Here is a 25,924-nt window from a genome sequence, read left to right as displayed (position 1 = left end):
AAAAAAAAAAAAAAAAAAAAAAAAAAATGCTGGTTCCCACTGGCATTTGTGGGAAGGACTGAGAGCCTCAGAATAGCATACCATCACCACATTTAGGGAAGGTTCTTCCCAATCATTGTCTCCTGAGTTACATAAACTGTGTCACGCTGGGTCTTCGAGTAAAAATTCCACGAGGACAGGAATTTTAGGCTGTTAAACCAGTTCTTGGCACACAGTAGGCATTCAGTAAATATTTGCAAGATGAATAAAAGGCAATATTTTCCCAAGAGGTCCTTCAAGTTTTTTTACTTGTTCATTCCCTTCCTCATAATGAACTGTCCTGCTTCCTACCAGGTCTTCAGGAACCAGCTTTGCAGCAGGAGCCGTGTGTCTTTCCATGCCTCATGCCATGAAACAGCCAGGGGCCTAGTGTGCCTTTTTTTTTTTCAAGAGAGTCTCACTCTTTTGCCCAGGCTGGAGTACAGTGACACAATCTCAGCTCACTGCAACCTCCGTCTCCCAGACTCAAGTGATTCTTGTGCCTCAGCCTCCCAAGTAGCTGGAATTACAGATGTGCGCCACCACACCCAGCTAATTTTTGTATTTTTGGTAGAGATGGGGTTTCACCATGTTGGCCAGGCTGATCTTAAATTCCTGGCCTCAAGTGATCCACCCACCTCGGTCTCCCGAAGTGCTGGGATTACAGGTGTGAGCCACCGCCCCGGCCCCAGAGTACCTTCTTCCCTGTCAGTCTTTATTGTTTTATTTTCATTTTGAGGCAGAGTCTCACACCGTCACCCAGGCTGCTGCCACCCAGTGGCATGGTCATGACTCACTGCAGTCTTGACCTCCTGGGCTCAGGTGATCCTCCCACCTCAGCCTCCTGTGTAGAGTCAGGGTTTCACTGTGTTGCCCGGGCTGGTCTTGATCTCTTGGACTCAAGCAGTCTGCCCACCTCGGCTTCCCAAAGTGCTGGGATTATAGGCATAAGCCACCACGCTTGGCCTGTTGTTTTTTTTCATTACAAAAGTAATTCATGCTTCTGGTAACAGATCTTTAAGAAACACAACCATATATAAATCAAAAAGTTGCAGTCATTATATCATTTGAATGTATTTGGATCATGTCACAGAAACCTTAACCCCAGTAGCCTGAACAATATGGAAATCTGTTATTTTTAATGCTGACAACATTGCAGTCCTCAGTTTTCTTCAGAAGCGAAAGAGGCTCAGCGAGGTGAAGAGCCTTGCCCCGGGGCCAGACTTGGCGCTTGGATTAGATCTTAGCACTGCTTCCAAGGCCTATGCTCTGGCCCCTAATTCCGGTGCCTTCTCTTTGATTTTGGCTTCCTTAGCCCAGAGTACCTGCCAGGCCCTCTCACTCTCCCTCTTTCCTGTCTGCAGCTCCAGAAAGCAGTGGGGCCTGAGATCACCAAGACAGACCTGGTCCCCGCTTTCCAGAACCTGATGAAAGACTGTGAGGCCGAGGTGAGGGCCGCAGCCTCCCACAAGGTCAAAGGTTGGTGCTGGCAGCCAGAACACAGCAAGTGGGGTGGGTGTCCGAGGGTCTGGAAGTGGAACTAAAACGTTGGGTCTCACTTCCCTTTGCCTCCCTCTCCCTGCCCACAGAGTTCTGTGAAAACCTCTCAGCTGACTGTCGGGAGAATGTGATCATGTCCCAGATCTTGCCCTGCATCAAGGTAACAGAGAGTTTGATGGGAGGAACCAAGTGGATCTAAGCCTGCCAAAAAGAGGGGCTGGAGATAAGGCTTTGGGGATCGTCAGCTGCAAACTAGATTCCCAGCCCTCTGGGACCAGGCAGCTCTTGGGTTTCAAGCAGTTAGGGTCCTGACTGCAGCTTGAGGCTGACCTTAGAGGTGGAAGTACTTTCTAGAAAACTCAGAGGTCACTGAGTCCTCTCATTCACAGGGTTTTGGGGTTGGAGTGGGGGCTGCTGAGAGCAGGGGTCATTGAACTGTAAGTAGGTAGTACGCATAAGGAACAGTGATTTCCCCTGTATCCTAAGCCATCCCATGCTCCATGAATGAGAGGGGCAGAAGCAGGTTATTGTCTCTTAGGAGTTGGCATCTGCTTGGCCACTGCTGATGCAGGGGTTGCCCTGATCCCTGTGCCTACCCTTTCTCTTTCCCAGGAGCTGGTGTCCGACGCCAACCAACATGTCAAGTCAGCCCTGGCCTCGGTCATCATGGGCCTCTCTCCCATCTTGGGCAAAGACAACACCATCGAGCACCTCTTGCCCCTCTTCCTGGCTCAGCTGAAGGATGAGGTGAGGGTGCCAGGATCTCAGCTCTGGGTTTGTGGAGGGGACAGGTTACCTGGACAGGTATCTCCTGATAACAGACATCCAGATCTTTGCTGAGTTGCCTGTTTGTGGGCATAGCTATGTGTTCATGCATTCATTACTCCCAGCAATCTGCATGAGTCCTTTCCTGGGTGTTAAGGATATGAATAATAGAGCAGAAATTTTAAAAAGTTTTTATTTATGGCTGGGTGCGGTGGCTCACACCTGTAATCCCAGCACTTTGGGAGGCTGAGGCGGGTGGATCACCTGAGGTCAGGAGTTTGAGACCAGCCTGGCCAACATGGTGAAAACTGTCTCTACTGAAAATGCAAAAATTAGCCAGGCATGGTGGTGGGTGCCTGTAATCTCAGCTACTCAGGAAGCTGAGGCAGGAGAATCACTTGAACTCGGGAGGCAGAGGTTGCAGTGAGCCAAGATTGCACCACTGCACTCCAGCCTGGACGACAGAGCGAGACTCTGTCTCAAAAAAAAAAAAAAATATTTATTTATGTTTTGAGATAGGGTCTTGCTCTGTTGCCCACACTGCAATACAGTGGTGTGATCATGGTCCACTGCAGCCTCTACCTTCTAGGCTCATGTGATCCCACCTTAGCCTCCCAAGTAGCTGGGACTACAGGTAAGAGGCACCAGCTAATTTTTTAAAAACATGTTCTATAGAGACAAGGTCTTGCTAGGTTGTCCAGGTTGGTCTTGAACTCCTGGTCTTAAGTGATCCTTCTGCCTTGGCCTCCAAAGGCCTGGGATTATAGGTGTGAGCCGCTACACCCAGCCTAGAATAAGACAGTTTTGATCCTCAAAAGCCTTCAGAGACTGACAGTGGAAAGAGACAAGCAGTCCCATAATGCCATTAAGATGTTACAGGTGCTGTTAAGGACGAGTTCATGTTTTTTAGGGTTTAGGCTAAGGTGCTGTAATAGAGACCCTAGAATACATTCTGGCTTAAATTAGATGGAGGATTTTTTTTTTCTCTCTCATAACAGTAACTGGTGAGTTAGCCCTGCTGACCTCAACTGTCTCTGAGTCTCAGGCAACTTCTCCAATTTCAGCATCTCTTAGCCGGCATGGAGGGGTCAGGCACAGACCACAGCAGGCCCAGTCCTCTGAAGGACGAGATTCTTCACATGTGCTTGCACCCCATACACCCATTGGCCAGGGAGGGTCACATGACCACACCCAGCAGTTCAGGTTGCCTGGATTACAGAGGATGAGAGGCAGTGCTGGGTGATGACTGTAGAGATCATCAGGGTGACCATGGGGAAGGAGCTTGGACTTGACTGTGGGCAAGTGGAAGAGCCAGAATAGAGTTGGTGTTAGAAGGCACCCTGGGATTATGTGAAGGAAAGATTGAAGTGAGGTGGCCAGCAGAAGTGTAGGAAGACCAAACGAGGCTGCTGTGGGAGTCTGGAAGGCTGAGGATAGACTAAGTGGTATGTAGAGATGAGGCTGCAGTGATATGGAAGGATTCAAGATTGTCCAGGAGGCAGAAGGGACCACGTGGTGATTTTTGCCTTGGTAGTGAAGAACTGGGCAGATTGTTTGCTGGTGTGTGGCATCTTTGTTCCCAAAGGCCTCAGTCTTTCTTCCCCATCCCTTTCTTTCTTATACACAGGCACACACACAGTGTGCTAGAAAGTTGGAGGAAATACTGCAACAGAAAGTACGACATTACATTTCAGTCCCACATGTCCCTAAAAGTTACGTTACTCAATTCCGCTACAGTGAGTAATCTCTTAGCCGCAGAATTACAGTCAATTTTTTAATACGTTGAAAAGAGTGCGCTATTTTTAATATATTTTTTATTATTTTGTTTTCCCTATTAGTGGGTGATTAACTGTACTATTTTTAATCAGTTATTTACATCAGTTGCTAAAAGTTTAAATCATCATTAATGTTCATGACACATTTTATGATTTAAGTAATTTATCTGAGTTATGCTTCACTTGCACATATTTTCTTTTATAATCATGTTTTATAGATACTGTAACTGTAATTTGTGTTTTTGATGCTTTAATGGGCATAATTTGGCAGGTGAGAGCCCCTCAACTGGTCTGCTATGTCATTTCACACCTTTCCAGAGTTCTGGAGAGCATTTTGCCTCTGGCATCAGGGAGGGATCCAGGCTCAGCCCAGTGTGAAGGCAAGCCCACACATGCTGCAAGTGCGCTTGCAGCGCTTGCTAGGACTAGAGCATTTTTTGCTCCAGTTTCACCTTCAGCAAGCACTATATGGTAATCATGTGCTGGCAGCCAGCCTGTCTCAGGGCGGCTTCTCTTAAAAAGAAGAGAAGAGCCAGCGTGGTTTTCTTGGTGTGAGGAATTAATCTGACTTGTATTTGGGATTTCCATTTTAGATGTATAAAATTTATATTTCACATTTTGACTCTCCCCAGAATTTATAAGCTTGTCTAAATGAAAAAAGCTACCTTTTGGTGCACCAAAAGAAGTCTTTTAGGCCGGGCGCGGTGGCTCAAGCCTGTAATCCCAGCACTTTGGGAGGCCGAGACGGGCGGATCACGAGGTCAGCAGATCGAGACCATCCTGGCTAACACAGTGAAACCCCGTCTCTACTAAAAAAAATACAAAAAACCAGCCAGGTGAGGTGGCGGGCGCCTGTAGTCCCAGCTACTTGGGAGGCTGAGGCAGGAGAATGGCGTAAACCCGGAGGCGGAGGTTGCAGTGAGCTGAGATCCGGCCACTGCACTCCAGCCTGAGCGACAGAGCGAGACTCCGTCTCAAAAAAAAAAAAAAAAAAAGAAGTCTTTTTAAATGGGTAAGGTGTGTAGTCTCTGAGCCTTCTCTTCCCGTGCGTTCAGCACCTTGAGGCTCACACACCAAGGGCTGGAGCCGGGCAAGGGCCAGTCCTATCTTTGGAATGTGCAGGGTTTCAACAGCCCAGGCCTGCCAGGCTTGTTCAGTTGGTTTATTGATTCATTTCAGTGCTCCTTTATTTATTTATTTTTTTACACTAGAGTAGCTTTAGTAAGGAAATAGTTTTCTTCCTTCTCCTCTCCCATGTTGTGGATTGATGTCCAGAAAGGAACCCGTGTTAGCAAATAGCAGAGCTAGAATTAGAAGAATCATGTGTGCCTATTTTTTCCAGGGGGCTGTCTTTTCCTACTGTGATTCTTAAAAGTCCTTTCAAAATGGTTGAACATTTCTTGTGATACTATTGTAAGGTTTAAGAATCTGCTTAACTTAGTGGTCCATGCTGCCTGCTTTTGTGTGCCTTTAATGTGCCCCGGGACTGGGAGCTGGGTTTGGGCAGGAGTAGGGCCTTGGGAGATGTCCATTATACAAAGTTGATGCAGCTGAGCTTTTTCCATCCTGGGATTCTGTGTGCGTTACATTCTCTCAGAATCCTTCTTTCATCTCCTCAGTGCCCTGAGGTACGGCTGAACATCATCTCCAACCTGGACTGTGTGAATGAGGTGATTGGCATCCGGCAGCTGTCCCAGTCCCTGCTTCCTGCCATTGTGGAGCTGGCTGAGGATGCCAAGTGGCGGGTGCGGCTGGCCATCATTGAGTACATGCCCCTGCTGGCTGGACAGCTGGTGAGTGAGGAGGCCTGGGGGCCAGGCAGTGTTGCCTCAGGGGAGGTACAGTATGTCCAGGGCTGTAATGGGGAAACGGGGGGCTTTGGAGGCTTAGTAGAGGCTGTGACAACTGCCTGGGGAGTCAAAGGAAGGGACCCAGGAAATAGGGCCTTAAAATATGCATTGGATTCAATAAGAGAGAAGAGGGAAAGGAGCACCTCAGACAAAGTTGAGAAGTACCTGGTCTTTCTGGGGTGGGTGTAGGTTCCATGAGGTGTGGCTAGTAGCTCCCTCTGTCTGCTCTCCCTGGAACCCTTACCTTGGAACCCTTGGTTTCTCCTGTAGGGAGTGGAGTTCTTTGATGAGAAACTTAACTCCTTGTGCATGGCCTGGCTTGTGGATCATGGTGAGTACCTCCACAGGAGCAACAAGAGGAGATGGAAGCTCCAGAAAGGAAGGATGGATTGGCTGGGGCTGTGGTGGGCAGTGGAGGAGGCTGGAGTCACTCCCCGTGCCACTGGATGCTCGTATGGACCAGCTCACGTGCTCTTGAGAGTCCTAGAGAAGTGTTGAGTGGGAGGAGGACGAAACAGATCTCCCAGGGGTTGCCTGGTATAGTGGAGAGCCAGAGACCGGGGTTCTGACAGCTCCAAGGTCAGGATTCAAATCTAAAACAAGTCACCTGCTGTCTTTGAATGAGCCCCACACTCATTCTTTGAAACTTCTTATTCCAGTCCCTTGGGGCCATTATGAGAATTGCTCATTGTTTACACTAAGAGAAGTAAAAAATAAAAGGTAATGTTTATCTCTGTGAAGCCCTGTTTGAAGTAATAAGTGCCACATAATTTAGGCAAATCACTTGTTGGAGCCTTAGTTTGCCCATCTGTAAAATGAGGCCAATAGTGGAATCTACCTCTTGGAGTGGTTGAAAGATACTGTATTAAAAAACAGTTACCAGATAGAGCACACAGTAAGCCCTTTTTTCTCTCTGGCTCACATGCAGCCTGGCACCTCGGGGCTGCTTTGTAAGCCGTGGTGAGTGTGACCTACATCGTGCCCACATCAGTTCTTCACCTCCAAATCCTTGTCTCTCTCACCCTCACCCTTCTGCAGTATATGCCATCCGCGAAGCAGCCACCAGCAACCTGAAGAAGCTAGTGGAAAAGTTTGGGAAGGAGTGGGCCCATGCCACGATCATTCCCAAGGTCTTGGCCATGTCCGGAGACCCTAACTACCTGCACCGCATGACCACGCTCTTCTGCATCAATGTGAGCCCCGCACCTGGCTGCTGGCCCATCTCTAGGGAACTAGAATGCCTGGGAGAGGAAGGATGGTAGAGGGTTCCCCAAGGGAGACACCTGGCTTGGGAATGGAGACATGGAGGAGATCTTCTATTCAGAGATGAGTCCTTGGGGAACTGCAGGCAAGGGGGTCGGGCTCCCAGGGTCAGGGTCATAGGGCCTCTGGGACTGGGCACTTGGATGGTGAGGGACCCAGGGCCTGGGAGACTTGACCTGTTGGAGCAGTGATCTCAAGCTTTATGAGCACCCCTCTCCTTCCCTGAAGAATGTGTGTCTCTATCTGTGGTGGGTGAGTGTACAGGCTCTAGGTCAGACCTAGTTTTTAACTCTGGCAGGGCCATACTTGAGCTATGGACCTTGGATAGTTACCTAACTACCTTGGATAGTTACCCCTTGATGCTTTGGTCTTCTCATTTGTAAAGGATTCATACTGGTAATCACAGCCTGGTGAGTGTAAAGATTAATCAGGTTATACATGCACAGGGCCTACAACCGTTAGGCTACAGATAGGAAGTGCTCCTGTCTGTTTGCTTTTCCTACGATTATAATTATCTCACGTACTAATTTATGTGTAAACCATACACAGAGCTAGAAATGAAAGGATGGGATTTAAAAATAAACACAACTAAGTGTTCTGATCATTTCTTCCCACGCCACACTCTGGAGGTCACTGCTGTAAGGAGGGGACCTTTACAAATGATGATCACCCTAGGATCCTTACAGCAGTGACCTCCAGAGTGTGCTTCCTATCTGTAGCCTAACTGTTCTAAGCCCTGTGCATGTATAACCTGATTAATCTTTACACTCACCAGGCTGTGATTACCAGTATGAATCCTAGGGCTTGGTAATTAAGGTCCATCTCCAGAGTAATTAAAGGAAGCCTGAGGATAGAGAAACTGGGACATCAGAGAATGGAGACATCACAGAATGGTATTAGGATGGTGTTAGTGGAGTTGGGAGATCCACTCTAACACTGAACTGAGTCCCCGTGTTGCTCAGCCTCTGTAGGGCCTGATAGTCACCAGAGTGGCCTGGTCAGAGGCAGTGGGAGATGAGAGTTAACCAGGAGCTTTGCACTCACCCCTGCTACTCACTGGCCCCCAGGTGCTGTCTGAGGTCTGTGGGCAAGACATCACCACCAAGCACATGCTGCCCACGGTTCTGCGTATGGCTGGGGACCCAGTTGCCAATGTCCGCTTCAACGTGGCCAAGTCTCTACAGAAGATAGGGCCCATCCTGGACAACAGGTGAGGTCTGGATACTCCCCCACACACTGGCAAGGGCTTGTGGGCACCTTAATCTTTGACCTTTGAAGGTAGAGCCCAGGGTCAGAGGCCCAGCACCGCTCCTTGCTTGCTGTGTGACATTGGCTCCCTTCCCTTCTCAAGGTCTGTTTTCTCAGCTGTAAAATGAACATCACAGAATGAAATAGAAAGAGGGGGTGATGGGATGGCAGTCCTATATACTAGTAACAAGTCAGTAGAAAATGAAATCACCTAATGTTTTATATGTAAGTATTTGTATAATTTATAATTGCACCAAAAATATGAAATAGCCAGGAATAAATTCAGTGAAAGATGTGTAACACCTCTAGTGTAAACTGTAAAACTACTGTGAGAAATTAAAGCAGACCTGACAAAGGTGGGCGGATCAGTTGCGGTCAGGAGTTCACGACCAGCCTGGTCAACATGGCGAAACCCTGTCTCTGCTAAAAATACAAAAAATTAGCCAGTGTGGTAGCACACGCCTGTAATCCTGGCTGTTTGGGAGCCTGAAGGCAAGAGAACCACTTGAATCCAGGAGGCGGAGGTTGCAGTGAGCTGAGATCACGCCACTGCACTCCAGCCTGGGCGATAGAGTGAGACTCTGTCTCAAAAAAAATTAAAACAGACCTACATAATTCATGTATGGGACAGTTCCCTGAACTCATCTTTAGATTCAGTATAAGCCCATTAAATCTCAACAGATTCTTTTTTTTTTTTTTTTTTTGAGACGGAGTCTCGCTCTGTAGCCCAGGGTGGAGTGCAGTGGCCGGATCTCAGCTCACTGCAAGCTCCGCCTCCCGGGTTTACGCCATTCTCCTGCCTCAGCCTCCCGAGTAGCTGGGACTACAGGCGCCCGCCACTTCGCCCGGCTAGTTTTTTGTATTTTTTTAGTAGAGACGGGGTTTCACCATGTTAGCCAGGATGGTCTCGATCTCCTGACCTCGTGATCCGCCCGTCTCGGCCTCCCAAAGTGCTGGGATTACAGGCTTGAGCCACCGCGCCCGACAACAGATTCTTTAGTGGAAAATTGACACTTCTAATGAACAAAGTTGGATGATTTATACTACCAGAGACCAAGACTTATGACACCATAGTAATTAAAATAGATGTGAATACAAGAATATTTAAATCCCCCGATAGGATAGAATCAAGGGCATGGAAACAGTCCCACGTGTGTTTAATAGCAGGCACCTCTGTAGTTCAGTGGAGAAATACATATTTTTTGGAAAACATAGCTGGGTCAATTTGATATCCATGTAGGAATAAAAGAAGCCTCACCTCAATGCATAAACAAATTAATTTGAGATGACAGACCAGAACCAGAAAGATTTAAAAAATAAAACATCTAGAAGAAAATGTAGGAAAATATGTTCATGAGTTAGCGTAGGCACAGCAAACCAGAGGAAGTGATGGGTAAGTTGACCTTCTGTAAAATGTAGCACTATTTCTCAAAAGACAGCATTTTTGAGAGTAAAATGCAAGCCCCTGACTGGAGGAAGATGTCTGCAATATATGTTTCTGAGAAAGGACTCATCTACAATACCTGTCTACAAATCAGGCAGGGCAAGAAAGAGATGGGAAAAAAGAATTGAATCGGCACTTGAAAAAGGATCTCCAAATAGCTTGTAAGCATATGACAAGGTGTTCAGCATCATCAGCCTTCAGGAAAATGCAAATTAAAGCTCAGTGACATATCACTACACACCTCCCAGAACAACCAATATTAAAAAAGACTCAATGGTGCAAATGTTGAAGACATAGAGCTGGAACTCTCATCCATTGCACGTGAGGCTGTATATTTAGGGTTTGATCACTCTGAAAACAGGAGTGGAACTGGAGTGGAATTTGGTGAAGCTTGTTACACAAACACCCTGTGAAACAGCCCTTCCACTCCTGGGTCTCTATCCAGGAGAAATGAGTGCTGTTTGTGTCAGAAGAATGCTCATGGTAGCTTTATTCATAGTAGCCATAAAAACGGAAACAACCTCCATGTCTGCCCACAGTAGATCAGATAAACTTTAGTTCATTCATACAGTGGAAAACTATTCAGCAGTGAAAAATCAAATACCTGCTATAGGCGGCAACACAGGTGGCTCTCACAGATACCATGTTGAGTGAGGAGCCAAACCCCAGAAAACACACCATTTATGTCAAGTTCAGAAACAGGCGGAATGAAAGAATTGAGATGATGGAAGTAAAAATAGTGGTTATTTGGGGAGAACAGGGAGCTGTCAAGTGAAAGTCGGGAACCCACAAAGCCTGCACTTTTGATTTCTGTCTGTATCTGTTCCAGGACACAACCTCAGCTTTGGTTTCTCTCTGAAGTCCTCCTCCATTTCGCAAAACAATTGACTCAGTGCAGGCAGAGTTCCCTGGGCCCCATAGATGAGAGTGGATGCCTCCTCTGGGCTCCTGGAGGACCAGGAACTTCCCCTTGGGGCCTCTTACCACTCCCCTCTTACATATCAGTTTGGTCTCTGTCTTCCTCCTGGCCCAGATGCCTCATGGCAAGAAACAAGAGTGATTTAGCTCCGTGTTCATTCCATATACATTGTAGGCCTCAGTGAATACGTGTGAAATCAATGAAAGATACCCATTTGCTGGGCCTCAGAGACTTGGGGGTTCTGTGATTCTCTTCCACTTTCCCAGCCTGCTCTGATCTCCCTGTTTGGGACCCCAGAGAAGTCTGTCGTCGTTTGTCATACTTCTGACCTTTAAAGTAATTGGTTGGTTGGTTGGTTTTTTTGCAGTTTGTTTGGTTTTCCTTTGAGACAGAATCTTGCTCTGTTGCCCAGGCTGGAGTGCAGTGTGGTGCAATCTCGGCTCACCGCAACGTCTGCCTCCTGGGTTCAGGCAGTTTTTGTGCCTCAGCCTCTTAAGTTGCTGGGATTACAGGTGTGCACCACCATGCTTGGCTAAGTTTTGTACTTTCAGTAGAGACGGGGATTTTGCCATGTTGTCCAGGCTGGTCTTGAACTCCTGGCCTCCAGTGGTCTGCCCACCTTGGCTTCCCAAAGTGCTAGGATTACAGGCATGAGCCACTGCGCCTGGCCTTGATTTTACTTTTTTTTTTTTTGAGACGGAGTTTCGCTCTTGTTGCCCAGGCTGAAGTGCAATGACACAATCTTGTCTCACCACAACCTTCGTCTCCCAGGTTCCAGCGATTCTCCTGCCTCAGTCTCCCAAGTAGCTAGGATCACAGGCATGCACCACCACGCCCTACTAATTTTGTATTTTTAGTAGAGACAGGGTTTTTCCATGTTGGCCAGGCTGGCCTCAAACTCCCGAGCTCAGACGATCCACCCACCTTGGGCTCCCAAAGTGCTGGGATTACAGATGTGAGCCACCATGCCCAGCCTGATTTTACTTTTAATAGACACATAATTATATATATTTATGGGGGTATAGTAGTGTTTCGATAATGTGTGCAAATGTGTAATGATCAAATTAGGATAATTAGCATATCTGTCACCTTAAATGTTTACCGTTTCTTTGTGATGAGAACATTCAAAATCTTATAGCTGTTTTGAAATATGCAAAATATTATTGTTTACTATGGTCACCCTCCTGTGCAGTGAGCAGAGATTTCTAATTCCTGTGTGTGTCCTGGATTCTTGAGACTCCTCCCACCTTGGGTTTGGTGTGTCCATGTCTGTGTACACCCTCTTGCTCAAGAGCCCTGTGCCCACCTGTTGCCCCAGTCCAGCCTGGCTCACCCTCTCTTTCCCTGTCTCCTTTCGCTTTCCAGCACCCTGCAGAGTGAAGTCAAGCCCATCCTAGAGAAGCTGACCCAGGACCAGGATGTGGACGTCAAATACTTTGCCCAGGAGGCTCTGACTGGTAAGACCTAGAAAGCAGGGAGCCCTAGCAGGAGGGTGGACTTTTGAGGACAGGCGCTAGGCTGTCCTTTGAGAACAAGGTAGCAGCTTCTGGGAGGGGGAGGTACCATGGCATTGTGGGCAGAGAGAGGGCTGTGGTTCTGATTCTTGCCTATTCCTGTTTTCCTAGTTCTGTCTCTCGCCTGATGCTGGAAGAGGAGCAAACACTGGCCTCTAGTGTCCACCTTCCAACCCCCACACGTTCCTCTTTGGAGAGACACTGGGGGGCCTTTGGCTGTCACTCCCTGTGCATGGTCTGACCCCAGGCCCCTTCCCCCAGCACGGTTCCTCCTCTCCCCAGCCTGGGAAGATGTCTACTGTCCACCTCCCAACGGGCTGGGGAAGCACGGGGTTGGACAGGACAGCGACCCTGGGAGGAAGGGGCTACTCCGCCCACGTCGGGGAGAGATGTGAGCATCCCGGGTCACTGGATCCTGCTGCTGTAATGGGAACCCCTCCCCCATTTACTTCTCCACCTCCCGTCCTCCCCCTCATTGGTTTTTTTGTGTGTCAACTGTGCCATTTTATTTTATTCCTTTTATTTTCCCCTTTTCACAGAGAAATAAAGGTCTAGAAGTAGTCGGTCCTCTGGCCTTAGTCATCAGCATGGAGGAGGGGACACCACCCCAGAGTCATAACATCTGCCCTTTTCTCTGGAGAAGATCTTGTTACAGGACCCATTATACCCCTATGTCCCGAGAGAATTCTCTGGGGATCCCCCCAGGAGTGCTGCTGGCCTGTGGAGCAGAGGGTCCACGGGGTGCTCTGGTTGGTGTCCTGTAGTACAGTTCAGTTTCATAGATGTTGGCCGAGTATTTTGGGGGTTAAGAGCAGGTGCCTTGGAACCAGACTGCCTGGCTCCAAATTGTGGCTCCTTCAGTTAATAGACGTGTGACTAGGAGTAGCTTGTTAAGTCTTTATGAGCTCAGTTTTGTATTGTGTAAAATGAGAGTGACAGTAGTACCTAGATTGCAGGGTGGGTGGCGAGGACCAAGTGAATTAGTACCTGGTAAGAGTGTAACAGTTTCACCATGGGAAGTACACAACATGAGAAGCAGAGTTAGCTGTACATTGCCAGAGAACCCCCTGTGGGCCATTTCCTGTGTTCTTGAAGAAGACTTGGTCTCTGACCCTGTCCCCAGGAGGTCTCAGAGTAATCAGGATTGTACTAGAGAGAGAACTATGGCAAGATAGACCAGTTGTCTCTCAGTATCTATTCGCCCCTTCCTAATATAGAAGCTCTGATTTTTAGCTGGGCACATGACTATATGGATTCCAGGTATTTTCCTAGTGTCTCTTGAAATTAGGTGTGGTACTGTGACCAAATTCTAGTCAAAAAGATGTTGAACAAAAGTGATATATGCAGCTTCTAGGAAGTGTTCTTAAGGGTGAAGGCATGAAAGGTGGGGACCTTTCCTCCTTCCTGCACTTCCTGCAACAAGAGTGCAGTGGACCAGCAGCCTACGCATTCTCAGGAGCTTGTTAGAAATGCCGAACCTCCATCCTGGCTCACATGGTGAAACCCCGTCTCTACTAAAAAAATACAAAAAACTAGCCGGGCGAGGTGGCGGGCGCCTGTAGTCCCAGCTACTCGGGAGGCTGAGGCAGGAGAATGGCGTGAACCCGGCAGGCGGAGCTTGCAGTGAGCCGAGATTGCGCCACTGCACTCCAGTCTGGGCGACAGAGCGAGACTCCGCCTCAAAAAAAAAAAAAAAAAAGAAATGCCGAACCTCTCGTCCCTTGCACAGACCTGCTCATTCAGAGCCTTCATTTTAACAAGATGTCCAGGTTCATCTGCACACTGAAGTTTGAGAAGTCCGGCCTTAAACACTTTAACCCAGTTTTTCTCTCTTGAGAGTGAGGTTAATGCTGCCTGGGTCTAGGGCTGAGGATGCGCTGTGGCTCAGAGGTGGGGTCTAGAATTGGGCATGCATATGTAGACAAAGCTCAGGGATGTGTTGAGACTACAAGATTGGGCGACTGATGGAATGGGATCGTTACAGGAGGTGGAGGTGCAACGGATGGGCTGGGTAATGAGGTGATATTCAGCGACCACAGGAGTGAGTATGAGAGACAAGAGTGAAGGACAGCCTGAGTTATTGAACCCCGGCAGAGAGTCCTGAGTTAACCAGGAGTTGCCTGGTGTCTTGGGTCACGTGCTCTAGAAGCAGAGCACAAGTGGAGACTCGTTCAAGTGTCTTACTTAGAGAGTGCTCTCAGGCAAAGGAGACTGAGGTTAACTCAACTTCTATGAACTTTGAGTTGGGAGAATCCAATCAGGTGATGAATGTGGTGGTGTTAGGAGCAGTTCCTCATCTCCCAGGCTGCAGGCTTTATTTGCTCCATACACCTGGCCCTCTCTAGCAGCTGAAGTTGGCCCCTCGAAGCCTTTGATGCTAGAGCTGGGTCAGGGTGGAGAGACTGCCTGGAGCCAGGACGCACAGCACTGGCCTGTTTCTCCCCCTCTCTAGGCCTAAATCCCAGCAGTACGTTGGCTGTCTCTCATGGTTCCTTCCACAGCACTGTTCTCCAGAGCCCACACAAATTTTGTCTCCTTTTGTGATGACTGCACTTCTTTGGCTGTTTTCGCCAACAGTCTCTTCACTGACCCCTTCCTTGCACTGCTTTGACCCAGACATCTGGATGCGGATGAGGTTGCTGAGTCATTTGGTTTCTTTGGCTAACACATAGGGGCACGAGTAGAGCTCTAGAATCACTGTGCCATTAACTCAAGGTGCAGAATCTGCCTGTGGTGCTTGAGCTGTGGTTGTCGCTGGAGGAAAATTAACCATGGCTACCCTGGGCAGATGAGGATCACGAGGCGGTGCCTCAGACCCTAGAAGCGAACTGCAGGGAATGAACAAGATCCTGCATATGGCCGTCAGGACTGGAGGGAAGGAGGACACCAGGTTCATCTACCCAAGCTGGTGGCATCAGGCATAAATAAAAAAAAAAAACAGGGCGGAAGCGGTGGCTCATGCCTGTAATCCCAGCACTTTGGAAAGCCGAGGTGGGTGGATCACCCGAGGTCAGGAGTTTGAGACCAGCCTGACCAATGTGGTGAAATCTTGTCTCTACTAAAAATATGAAAAAATTAACTGGGCATGCTGGGGAGCGCCTGTAATCCCAGCTACTCAGGAGGCTAAGGCAGGAAGATTGCTTGAATCTGGGAAACAGAGGTTGCAGTGAGCCAAGATCACGCCACTGTACTCGAGCCTGGGCAACAGAACAAGACTCCATCTAGAAAAAAAAAAATATCAGGAACTTGTAAAAAAGAGAAAATCCAATAAAGATTCGGTGCCAGGTCCTGACTCCAGCAGGCCTTACCATACAGAGCTGCAAGGTGATGTGAGGTTACAGGCTTCATAGGGCTGGATTTTTCCCAGTCAGCCTCCAGGAAGGGTAAGAGACTGGTAGCTTCACATGTCACAAAACAAAACTGGAAGTTTGGGTTGGCTAATTGGGTTCTTCCCAGACTGGAGGAGTGAAGGGAAACCTGAGACCCTAAGTCTTCCTGGGGAATCACTGCGCTCTGTCCCCAAGCATATGCCTTTCCTGAAAAAAAGCTGAGGAGCAGGAATCTGCTCCCCACCCACCCCTTAGCTTGGGCTTAGCCTTAGCTGCTGCTCTGCTGTTCCTCTACCCTGTGCATACTCTAGAGCAGTAGAGAGAATGGACCTTCCCTGATGCTGAAAATAACACAGGGCTGGAACTCCAATCTCACTCTTTCTCTAGGCAAATGGCAGATGATGATTATTCATGAATACTCTGGCTTTCTATGTTGAGTTAATTCAGGGCTGTATTCTTTGCTGTTACTCCTCTTTTTTCATGTATTTTATACAGATACCAAGCTTTTTTATTTTTTGTTCATTTTTTGAGATGGAGTCTCACTGTATTGCCTAGGCTGGAGTGCAGTGGTGCGATCTCAGCTCACTGCAACCTCTGCCTCCTGGGTTGAAGTGATTCTCCTGTCTCGGCCTCCTGAGTAGCTACTGTTACTCTTAACATGGGTAAAAATACTTTTTTTCTTTTCTTCTTTGGGAAACTAAAAGATTTGCAATTCTCAATTGATTATTCACCCTTTGGTCGTGTACTGAGGAAGGGTACAGAATCTTACCTCCAGGAGTGTGGAGCTTTAGATAGGATCCTGCTTCCTGAGGCTGGAGCTTACTCTCCTATGTGATCAGAGGCTTTCACAGCATCCACATTGGTCTCCAGATCAGCCCTATCACGGAGGCCTGGTCCAGAGACCTTCACATGGAAAGGGAAATGATAAGTGTCCGGGAGACACCATTCTGCAGGGATCCTGCCCTCTTAATAATCTCCATGGCCACAGAAATAACCTTGGGGTTTTCCCAGGAGCTAGCCACCACACACAGATTATGAACTTTGGACAAAAGCCCCAGCCCTAGCCCTCATTCTGATACCTGTCATGCCCAAACTGCTCTCAAGGGCTCTTGTTACCTCCTGAGAGTCTGCGTATCAGTATGTCTCTGTGCCAATGTAATTGATTGAGTAAAGTGGGAAGAGCAACAGGCAAAGGGCAGGATACTGGAAGCTGGGTATAGGGTCCCCTTACCTGATTTATGTTGCTGATTTTCCCAAATATTGATAAAAATGAATTGATCTCTAGGTGGAAAACAGGAGGAACCCCAGACTACATAGTAAGTAGAAAATGAAATAAATGCTGCATGTAATTTAGATAGAGTTCAGCCCTGAGTCACGAAGTCTTTTCAGAACAAAGGAATAGTTCTCCCTTATCTGAAGCTCACTGTGGCCTTGGGAAGCCTGGCATTGAGAATTCTCCGCATGTTCACTCGAGTTCTGTGCCTGCATCACACAGCAATGGAACAGTCTCAAAGGATTCCTTTTTTTTTTTTTTTTTTTGAGACGGAGTCTCGCTTTGTCACCCAGGCTGGAGTGCGGTGGCGCGATGTCGGCTCACTGCAAGCTCCGCCTCCCGGGTTCACGCCATTCTCCTGCCTCAGCCTCCCGTACAGCTGGGACTACAGGTGCCCGCCATCACACCCAGCTAATTTTTTGTATTTTTAGTAGAGACGGGGTTTCACCGTGTTAGCCAGGATGGTCTCGATCTCCTGACCTCGTGATCCGCCCGCCTTGGCCTCCCAAAGTGCTGGGATTACAGGCGTGAGCCACCGCGCCCGGCCCATCAAAGGATTCTTAAGGGGGGGGAAGGCACTAAGAGAAGATGAACCTGTAGCCCCTGTTATACCATCTGGTCTGATCGATGCTACTGTTACCAAGCAAAAGGAGCTGTCTCACTGAGGCACTGGAAGCCAATATGTTGACACCAGGTTTTTGGGAAAGAAAAGCTTTTTATTGTAAGTTGACTCACAAGATGAGTCAAACTCAAATCTGTCTCCCTGTGCTGGCTTTAAGGCAGTAATTTAATTATAAAACGTTTAGGAGGTGGATTCTAGGGTTCTCAGATGATAGGCAGAAGGAAAGGAAAGGTCTGGAAAGTCTGGCATTCACAATGCTCTTCATGTCTCCTCATGCATCATGTGCAAATTTAGGGGGAGGTAGTTTGAAACATGGTGTGGAAATTCAGGCTGTGACATTGGCACGCTTGGTCTGTGCAAACTCCATTTGGCCATATTGGTTTCAACCAATTTTGACCAGTTGTGTAGAGGGCATTTGAGCATTTCAGGAAATTATTTCTTACCTGCTGTTCTGTAAATTAATAATTTTTGTTAGTTACTGGTTTATTTAACTCCTTGGGCATGGGTTCACTACCACCTGTCCTAACCCCACTTGATGTTTCCTGGGCCTCCTTACTTTCCACCTTCATTCTCTCATCATACTTTATGTACACTAATAACTCCCCTGCTATTCTGTATGTAACCCAAATATCAGCTGCACTGCCTCATCTCTTAGATATCTATGTATTCTCTGACCTAATCAAAACCAGAAATTGTGGAGCTGAAAAAGCCAGTGTGTGAAATGAGAAAAGCAATTGAGAGGGGTAACAACAGTATTGAACAAGCGGAAGAAAGAATTTGTGAACTTGAAGATAGGTGTTGGGGACCAGTCTCTGTAGGGTCCAGTCCCACAGGATCGGTGGGTTTTTCTCCCTGTGTGTGGAGACGAGAGATTGTGGGAATAGAGACACAAGACAGAGATAAAAGACAAGACAGCTGGGCCCGGGGGACAACTACCACCAAGACGCAGAGACCGGTAGTGGCCCCGAATGCCAGGCTGCGCTGTTATTTATTGGATACAAGAAAAAGGGGCAGGGTAAGGAGTGTCAGCCATCTTCAGTGATAGGTAAGGTCATGTGGGTCACATGTCCACTGGACAGGGGGCCCTTCCCTGCCTGGCAGCTGAGGCAGAGAGAGGAGAGAGAGAGACAGCTTATGACATTGTTTCTGCATAACAGAGACTTTTCGTACTTTCACTAATTTGCTACTATTATCTAAAAGGCAGAGCCAGGTGCACAGGATGGAACATGAAGGCGGACTAGGAGCGTGACCACTGAAGCACAGCATCACAGGGAGACGTTTAGGCCTCCGGATAACTGCGGGCGGGCCTGGCAGGCCCTCCATAAGAGGTGGAGGAGTAGAGTCTTCTCTGAACTCCTCTGTGGAAAGGGAGACTCCCTTTCCCTATCTGCTAAGTAGCGGGTGTTTTTCCTTGAGAATGACGCTACCGCTAGACTGCAGTCCGCTTGGCAACGGGCATCTTCCCAGGCGCTGGCATTACCGCTAGACCAAGGAGCCCTCTGGTGGCCCTGCCCGGGCATAACAGAAGGCTCACACTCTTGTCTTCTGGTCATTTCTCACTATGTCCCCTCAGCTCCTATCTCTGTATGGCCTGGTTGTTCCTAGGTTATAATTGTAGGGCAAGGATTGTTATAATATTGAAATAAAGAGTAATTGCTACAAACTAATGATTAATGATATTCATATATAATATCTATGATCTATATCTAGTGTAACTATTCTTATTTTATATGTTTTATTATACTGGAACAGCTCGTGCCCTTGGTCTCTTGCCTCGGCACCTGGGTGGCTTGCCGCCCACATTCTTAACACTACCTGTAGGGTATCTGAAGGCCAGTGGCGACAAAGGATTGAGAAGAGACAGGTTAAAGGTGGGAGCCAGGGGTCCAGTGACAAATTGGAGGTTGCAAAAGGCCCCGAGCTGTGGTCTCCACACTATTTATTGAGTACTATCACTTAGATCTAAGAAGCAGATGTTCAGGGAGAAAGAGTGAAAGGGAGGCAGTACGTCCTAGGCGTAATCTGTAGCAATAGCAGTTTAAATGAATCTCCTTTGTGCTCAAACAGTGTATCTTTAACTTATTGGAGAGTAGCTAGTGGGAGTGGGCTTAACCGGGAGCCTGCACATCTGTTCACTTTCCAGTGTTTCAAAGGAGTGTCTTTCGCCTTGAACACAGTGTTTACATATAAGAGAGCTGGTCTCGCTCTGAGCATGGGAACATGATGACAATGAGGCTTTCCTCCTCAGAGGCCTCTTGTGGCTTTCCACAACTTACTGTCCCATATTTTTATGGCCAGTTTATGCAGGAACCCCACAAGCTCTTTTCCCACAAGCCTTTTCCGAACAATAGGTTGTTTGAAAATGCATGCTCAGAGGAGAAGAAAGAAAAAACAATATATATATAAAAATAAAGTCATCAGGATGTATGGGACAGCATCAAAAGAGCCAAGTTCACATTACAGGATTTCAAGAAGGAAAGGAGAAAGAAGGCTATAGAAAGCTTATTTAAAGATAGTAGCCAAAAATGTCTCTATCTGGGAAAAGATATAAATGTCTAGGTGTAGGAAGCTTAAAGGTCTCCAGTTAGTTTTAATTCACATAAAACTTCAGCAAGACATGTTATAATAAACTGTCAAAAGTCAAAGACAAAAGAAGAAGGGTTTTTGGTTTTCATTGTTTTGAGCCAGAATCTTGCTCTGTTACCCAGACTGGAGTGTAGTGGTGCCATCTTGGCTCATTGCGACCTTCGCCTCCCAGGTTCAAGCGATTTTCATGTCTGAGCCTCCCAAGTAGCTGGGACTACAGGTGTTCTCCACTGCACCCGGCTAATTTTTGTATTTTTTAGTAGAGACAGGGTTTCACCATGTTGGCCAGGCTGGTCTCAAACTCCTGGCCTCAAATGATCTACTGCCTTGGCCTCCCAAAGTGCTGGGATTACAGGCATGAGCCACCGCTCCCGGCCCAAAGAGTTTTAAAAGCACAAAATAAGACTCATCATTTGCAATGGAACTCTATAAAGCTATCAGCAGTCTTCTCAGTAAAAACTCTATAGGCCAGAAGGACAGTAGGATGATATTATTAAATCACAGAAAAAAAAAAAAACCTGGCAGCTAGGAATAATTTACCTAGCAAGCTGTCCTTTAGAAATGAAGGGCAGGCCGGGCGTGGTGGCTCACGCCTGTAATCCCAGCACTTTGGGAGGCCGAGGCGGGCAGATCACGAGATCAGGAGATCGAGACCATCCTGGCGAACATGGTGAAACCCCGTCTCTACTAAAAACACAAAAAAATTAGCCGGGCGTGGTGGCGGGCGCCTGTATCCCCAGCTACTGGGGAGGCTGAGGCAGGAGAATGGCGTGAACCCGGGAGGTGGAGCTTGCAGTGAGCCAAGATCACGCCACTGCTCTCCAGCCTGGGCGACAAAGCGAGACTCCATCTCAAAAAAAAAAAAAAAAAAAAAAAAATGAAGGGCAGTATAAGGACTTTCCCATACAAACAAAATGTAAGTGAGTTTATCACTTCTAGGCCTGTCTTATGAAAATGATAAAGGGAGTTTTTTAAATATAAAAAAAGAACATTAAGTAGTAACATGGAAACATGTAAAAGGATAGAACTCTGATAAAAGTAAATGCAGAATCAAATTTCAGGATACTCTAACACTAATGGAATTATGATAATCACATATTCAGTATAAAGTCTGAAAGGCAAAACTGTTATAATAGGTATATTATCTTGTTTAGGGATATACAATATAAAAGGGATATAAATCTAATATCAAAAATATAAAACGTGAGTGGAAGAATAAAAGTGTAGTGTTTCCTATGTGATAGAAGTTAACTTTTTATCAGGTTAAAATAGCCTTTTTTTTTTTTTTTTTGAGACGGAGTCTCGCTCTGTCGCCCAGGCTGGACTGCAGTGGCCGGATCTTAGCTCACTGCAAGCTCCGCCTCCCGGGTTCACACCATTCTCCTGCCTCAGCCTCCCGAGTAGCTGGGACTACAGGCGCCCGCCACCTCGCCCGGCTAGTTTTTTGTATTTTTAGTAGAGATGGGGTTTCACCATGTTAGCCAGGATGGTCTCGATCTCCTGACCTCGTGATCCACCTGTCTCGGCCTCCCAAAGTGCTGGGATCACAGGCTTGAGCCACCGCGCCTGGCCCAAAATAGCCTTTTATAAGTAAAATATGTTATATGTAAGACTTATGCTAATCATGAAGCAAAAAAAACCTATAATAAGTATTCAAAAGATAAAAAGCAAGAAATCTAAACATACCAGTTCAGAAATGCATCTAATAACAAAGACAGCAAGTGAGTAGGAAGAAACAAAATCTACAAAACAATGAGGAAATAATAACATGAAAAGAGTAAGTTCTTAACTATCAATAATCACCTTGAATGAGGCCAGGCATGGTGGCCCAAGCCTGTAGTTCCAGCACTTTTGGAGGCCGAGGCGGGCAGATCACCTGAGGTCAGGAGTTCAAGACGAGCCTGGCCAACATGGTGAAACCCTGTCTCTACTAAAAATACAAAAAATTAGCCGGGTGTGTGGTGGGCACTTGTAATCCCAGATACTTGGGATGCTGAGGCAGAAGAATCACTTGAACCCAGGAGGCGGAGGTTGCCGTGAGCCAAGATTGCACCATTGCACTCCAGCCTGGGTAACAAGAGCAAAACTCCATCTCAAAAAAAAATTTAAAAATAACTAATTGCCTTGAATGTAAATGGATTAAGTTATTTTATCTAAAGACACAGAATGTCATAATAACTTTTTAAAAGACCCAAGTATATGCTGTGAGAAGAGACTAACTTCACCGTTAAGAACACAAAGTTAAGAACTAGAAAAAGATATTCTATGCAAATAGAAACCAAAACAGAGTAGAGGTTGAATAAACATTAAGGAATAACTGTAACAGTACAAAAATTGTCATTATACAATGATAAAGAGGTGAATTCATCAAGAGGATATAAGAATTGTAAATGTAGATATGCCCACCATCAGAGAACCTTAATAGATAAAGAAAATATTAATAAATCTGAAGGGAGAGACAGACTGCAACGCAATACTAGTGGGGAACTTAAATATCTCACTTTTCACAGTGGACAGACAGAAAATTAATAAGGAATTGTTGGATGCAAGCTGTGCTTTAGACCAAATGTACCCTAATAGACATACACAGAACATTCCATGAAACAGTACCAGAGTATCATTCTTCTCAAGTGCATATGGGATATTCTCCAGTACAGATCGTATAGATAAGACAAAGCAAATCTTATCAAATTTAATTGAAATTGTATCAAGTATTTGTTCCTACTACAATGGGACAAAATTGGAAATCAATAATGAGGAATTTCAAGATGGAGGTGATTTGCTTTCTAGGAAACTGATTTGCTTTCCAGGAAACTGATTTGCTTTCCAGGAAACTGATTTGCTTTCTAGGAAACTGATTTGCTTTCTAGGCTCACCAGGGTGAGTATTAAAGGACCAGCGAGTAGGCAAGGCTAGGAGCAAGTGGGGGAGGGGTGAGGTCCCTCAGTCTCTGGCAGGGGAGGCCAAGGGAGTCGCTGGTGGAGCTCTCCAGCGAGGTTCCTAATGCAGTCCTGACAGGAGTGGGGGCTGAGGAAGTTCGCGCCCGCGCCCACCAGGAGCGGCTTTTATGTCCTGGGCCTGGGAGTGGGTGGGCAGTGGGCGGGACATAGGCGGGTCGGGGGTGGGTGGTAGGCGTGGCTAGGCGGGTTCCGGTTTTTCTCCGTGGGAGGTCGGGTTGCACCTGTGCAGTCGACCTGTGTCTTTCCCCGGCCTGGGAAAGTTGACGGTGAAGAACCCGGAACTGCGCCATCTTGCCTCTGTTCCTCCAAACAGGAGTGATATGGGAAAATTAAACCACATGCTCCTGAACAAACAATGGGTCAAAAAAGAAATCACAAGAGAGATTTTTTTTTTTTTGAGAGGGAGTCTCACTGTGTTGCCCAGGCTGGAGTGCAGTGATGCGATCTCGGCTCACTGCAAGCTCCGCCTCCTGGGTTCACGCCATTCTCCCACCTCAGCCTTGGAGTAGCTGGGACTACAGGCGCCCGCAACCTCGCCAGACTAGTTTTTTGTATTTTTAGTAGAGACGGGGTTTCACCATGTTAGCCAGGATGGTCTTGATCTCCTGACCTCGTGATCCACCCGCCTCGGCCTCCCAAAGTGCTGGGATTACAGGCTTGAGCCACCGCACCCGGCCACAAGAGAGATTTTAAAGTATCTTGAGACAAACCAATAGAAACACAACATACAAAATCTTATGGAATGCAGCAAGAGCAGTTCTAAGGGGGAAGATTAGATTAGAGCAATAAATGCCTACAACAATAACAAAAAAGGTCTCTCAAGTAAACAACCTAACATTACACCCTAAGGAACTAGAAAAACACAAACTAAACTCGAAGTCAGTAAAAAGAAGGAAGTAATAAAGATCCAATGTAATCAGAAAAAAATGAGAGAGCAGAAAAACACAATTGAGAAGATCCTTGAAACTAAGATTGCTTTTCTGAGAAGATAAATCACAAACCTTTAGCCAAACAAACCAAGAAAAAAGAAGATTCAAATAATATCAGACATGGCAGATGAGACATCACACTTAATACTGCAGAAATACAAAAGGTCATAAGACAACATTATCCACAATTATATGCCAACAAGTTAGACAGTCTAAAAGAAGTGGAGAAATTCCTAGAAAGATAAAACCTGCTAAGACTGAATTATGAGGAAATAGAAAATATCTTTTATTAATGCAGGATCAAGGAAAACAAATTAGGCCAGGTGCAGTGGCTCACCCCTGTAATCCCACCACTTTGGGAAGCTGAAGCAGGCAGATCACTTGAGGTGAGGAGTTTGAGACCAACCTGGCCAACATGGTGAAACCGTGTCTTTACTAAAAATACAAAAATTAGCTGGGTGGTGGTGCATGCTTGTAATCCCAGCTACTTGGGAGGCTGAGGCACAAGAATCACTTTAACCCGGGAGGTGGAAGTTGCAAGAAGCCTAGATTGCACCACTGCACTTCAGCCTGGGCAACAGAGGGAGACTCTTCTCTCAAAATAAATAAATAAAATTAAAAAAAAAAAAAACAAAACAAATTAAAAATCTGAACTGACCACGAACGAGAAATGAGATTCAATCAGTAATAAAACACTCACATCAAAGTAAAGCCCAGGACGTGATGTGTTCTTTGAAGCATTCTACCAAACATTAAGAAAAGAGTAATGCCAATCATTCTCAAATTCCTTCAAAATATTTAAGAGTAGAAAACATTTCCATTCTCTTTTTTGAGGCCAGCAGTACCCTGATGCCAAAGCGACACACAAGACTACTACAAGAAAAAGCTACAGGTCAACATTCCCTATGAACTTATATTAAAAAATCCTCAACAGAATACTAGCAAAGAAAAAAGAAAAACTGGCCTGTGCGGTGGCTTCATGCCTGTAATCCCAGCATTTTGGGAGACTGAAGCAGGTGGCTCACCTGAGGTCAGGTGTTCGAGGCCAGCCTGGCCAACATGGTGAAACCCTGTCTCTACTAAAAATACAAAAATTAGCTGGGCATGGTGGCAGATGCCTGTAATCCCAGCTCCTCAGGAGGCTGAGGCAGTGAGCCCAGATAGCGCCTTTGCACTCCAGCCTGGGTGGCAGAATGAGACTCCATCTTAAAAAAAAATAAATAAATAAAAGCAACACATTAAAGGATTATTTACCATAATGGTAGGTTATCCCTGGAAGAAGGATGGGTCAACCTATGCAAATCTGTGAATGTGATGCACCACATACAAAGAATAAAGACATAATCCATAAGAGCATCTCAACAGATTCACTGAATGCTTTGGACAAAATTCAATATTCTTCCATGATGAAAACTCTCATCAAATTAGGTATAGAAGGAATGTACCTCAGCACAACAGAGGCCACATGTGATCAACCCACAGCTAATACTATGCCCAAAGATGAACAGTTGAAAGCCTTGCCTCTATGATCAGGAACAAGACAAGGATGCACACTCTCACCACTTTTATTTAACATAGTGGCGAATGTTCTTGCCAGAGCAATTAGGCAAGAAAAAGTAATATAAAGCATTCAAATAAAAAAGAAAGAAGTGAAATTATTCTTGTTTGGTAATGACCTTATACACAGAAAACTCAAGACTAAACAAAAATAGTTAGAAATAATAAGTGATAATAAATGAACTTTAAGTTTGAAGATATGAAATTGGTGAGCATAGTTGAGCATATATTTTATTTTTTTCTTTTTTTTTTTGATGAGTGAGTACTCAGCACATAGAATCATCTGATCTATTTCATCATATCATATCACTAACAAATTATAAGTCTGTCACTGCATGGGCTGGAGTGCAGTGCTGGATCTCAGCTCACTGC

At 46.4% G+C, this 25,924-nt stretch overlaps 1 protein-coding gene and 1 long non-coding RNA gene across 2 annotated transcripts in view; one reads left to right on the top strand and one right to left on the bottom strand.

The window, feature by feature from the left end:
* Positions 1–12,858, top strand: part of PPP2R1A (protein phosphatase 2 scaffold subunit Aalpha) — a 39,270-nt gene extending 26,412 nt beyond the window's left edge. Inside the window, exons 7-15 of the mRNA XM_017864721.1 lie at positions 1,383–1,497; positions 1,608–1,678; positions 2,131–2,265; positions 5,678–5,851; positions 6,179–6,239; positions 6,947–7,101; positions 8,239–8,381; positions 12,148–12,239; positions 12,408–12,858. Coding sequence (XP_017720210.1) covers positions 1,383–1,497; positions 1,608–1,678; positions 2,131–2,265; positions 5,678–5,851; positions 6,179–6,239; positions 6,947–7,101; positions 8,239–8,381; positions 12,148–12,239; positions 12,408–12,424 — 963 coding nt within the window. The 3' untranslated portion in view covers positions 12,425–12,858. The remainder of the gene's footprint in view (positions 1–1,382; positions 1,498–1,607; positions 1,679–2,130; positions 2,266–5,677; positions 5,852–6,178; positions 6,240–6,946; positions 7,102–8,238; positions 8,382–12,147; positions 12,240–12,407) is intronic.
* LOC108523961 (uncharacterized) lies at positions 8,395–17,078 on the bottom strand. The gene is made up of 3 exons (XR_001883943.1): positions 16,857–17,078; positions 16,395–16,528; positions 8,395–8,536 (listed from the first exon to the last, which is right to left on the bottom strand). It is a non-coding gene; the product is annotated as an uncharacterized LOC108523961 (long non-coding RNA).
* Between the last annotated feature and the right edge of the window lie 8,846 nt (positions 17,079–25,924).

This window comes from Rhinopithecus bieti, unplaced genomic scaffold (genome assembly GCF_001698545.2).
Source record: "Rhinopithecus bieti isolate Rb0 unplaced genomic scaffold, ASM169854v2 scaffold_2723, whole genome shotgun sequence".
In the NCBI taxonomy this organism is placed as follows: domain Eukaryota; kingdom Metazoa; phylum Chordata; class Mammalia; order Primates; family Cercopithecidae; genus Rhinopithecus; species Rhinopithecus bieti.
This window is presented reverse-complemented; position numbering and strand designations above follow the sequence as displayed.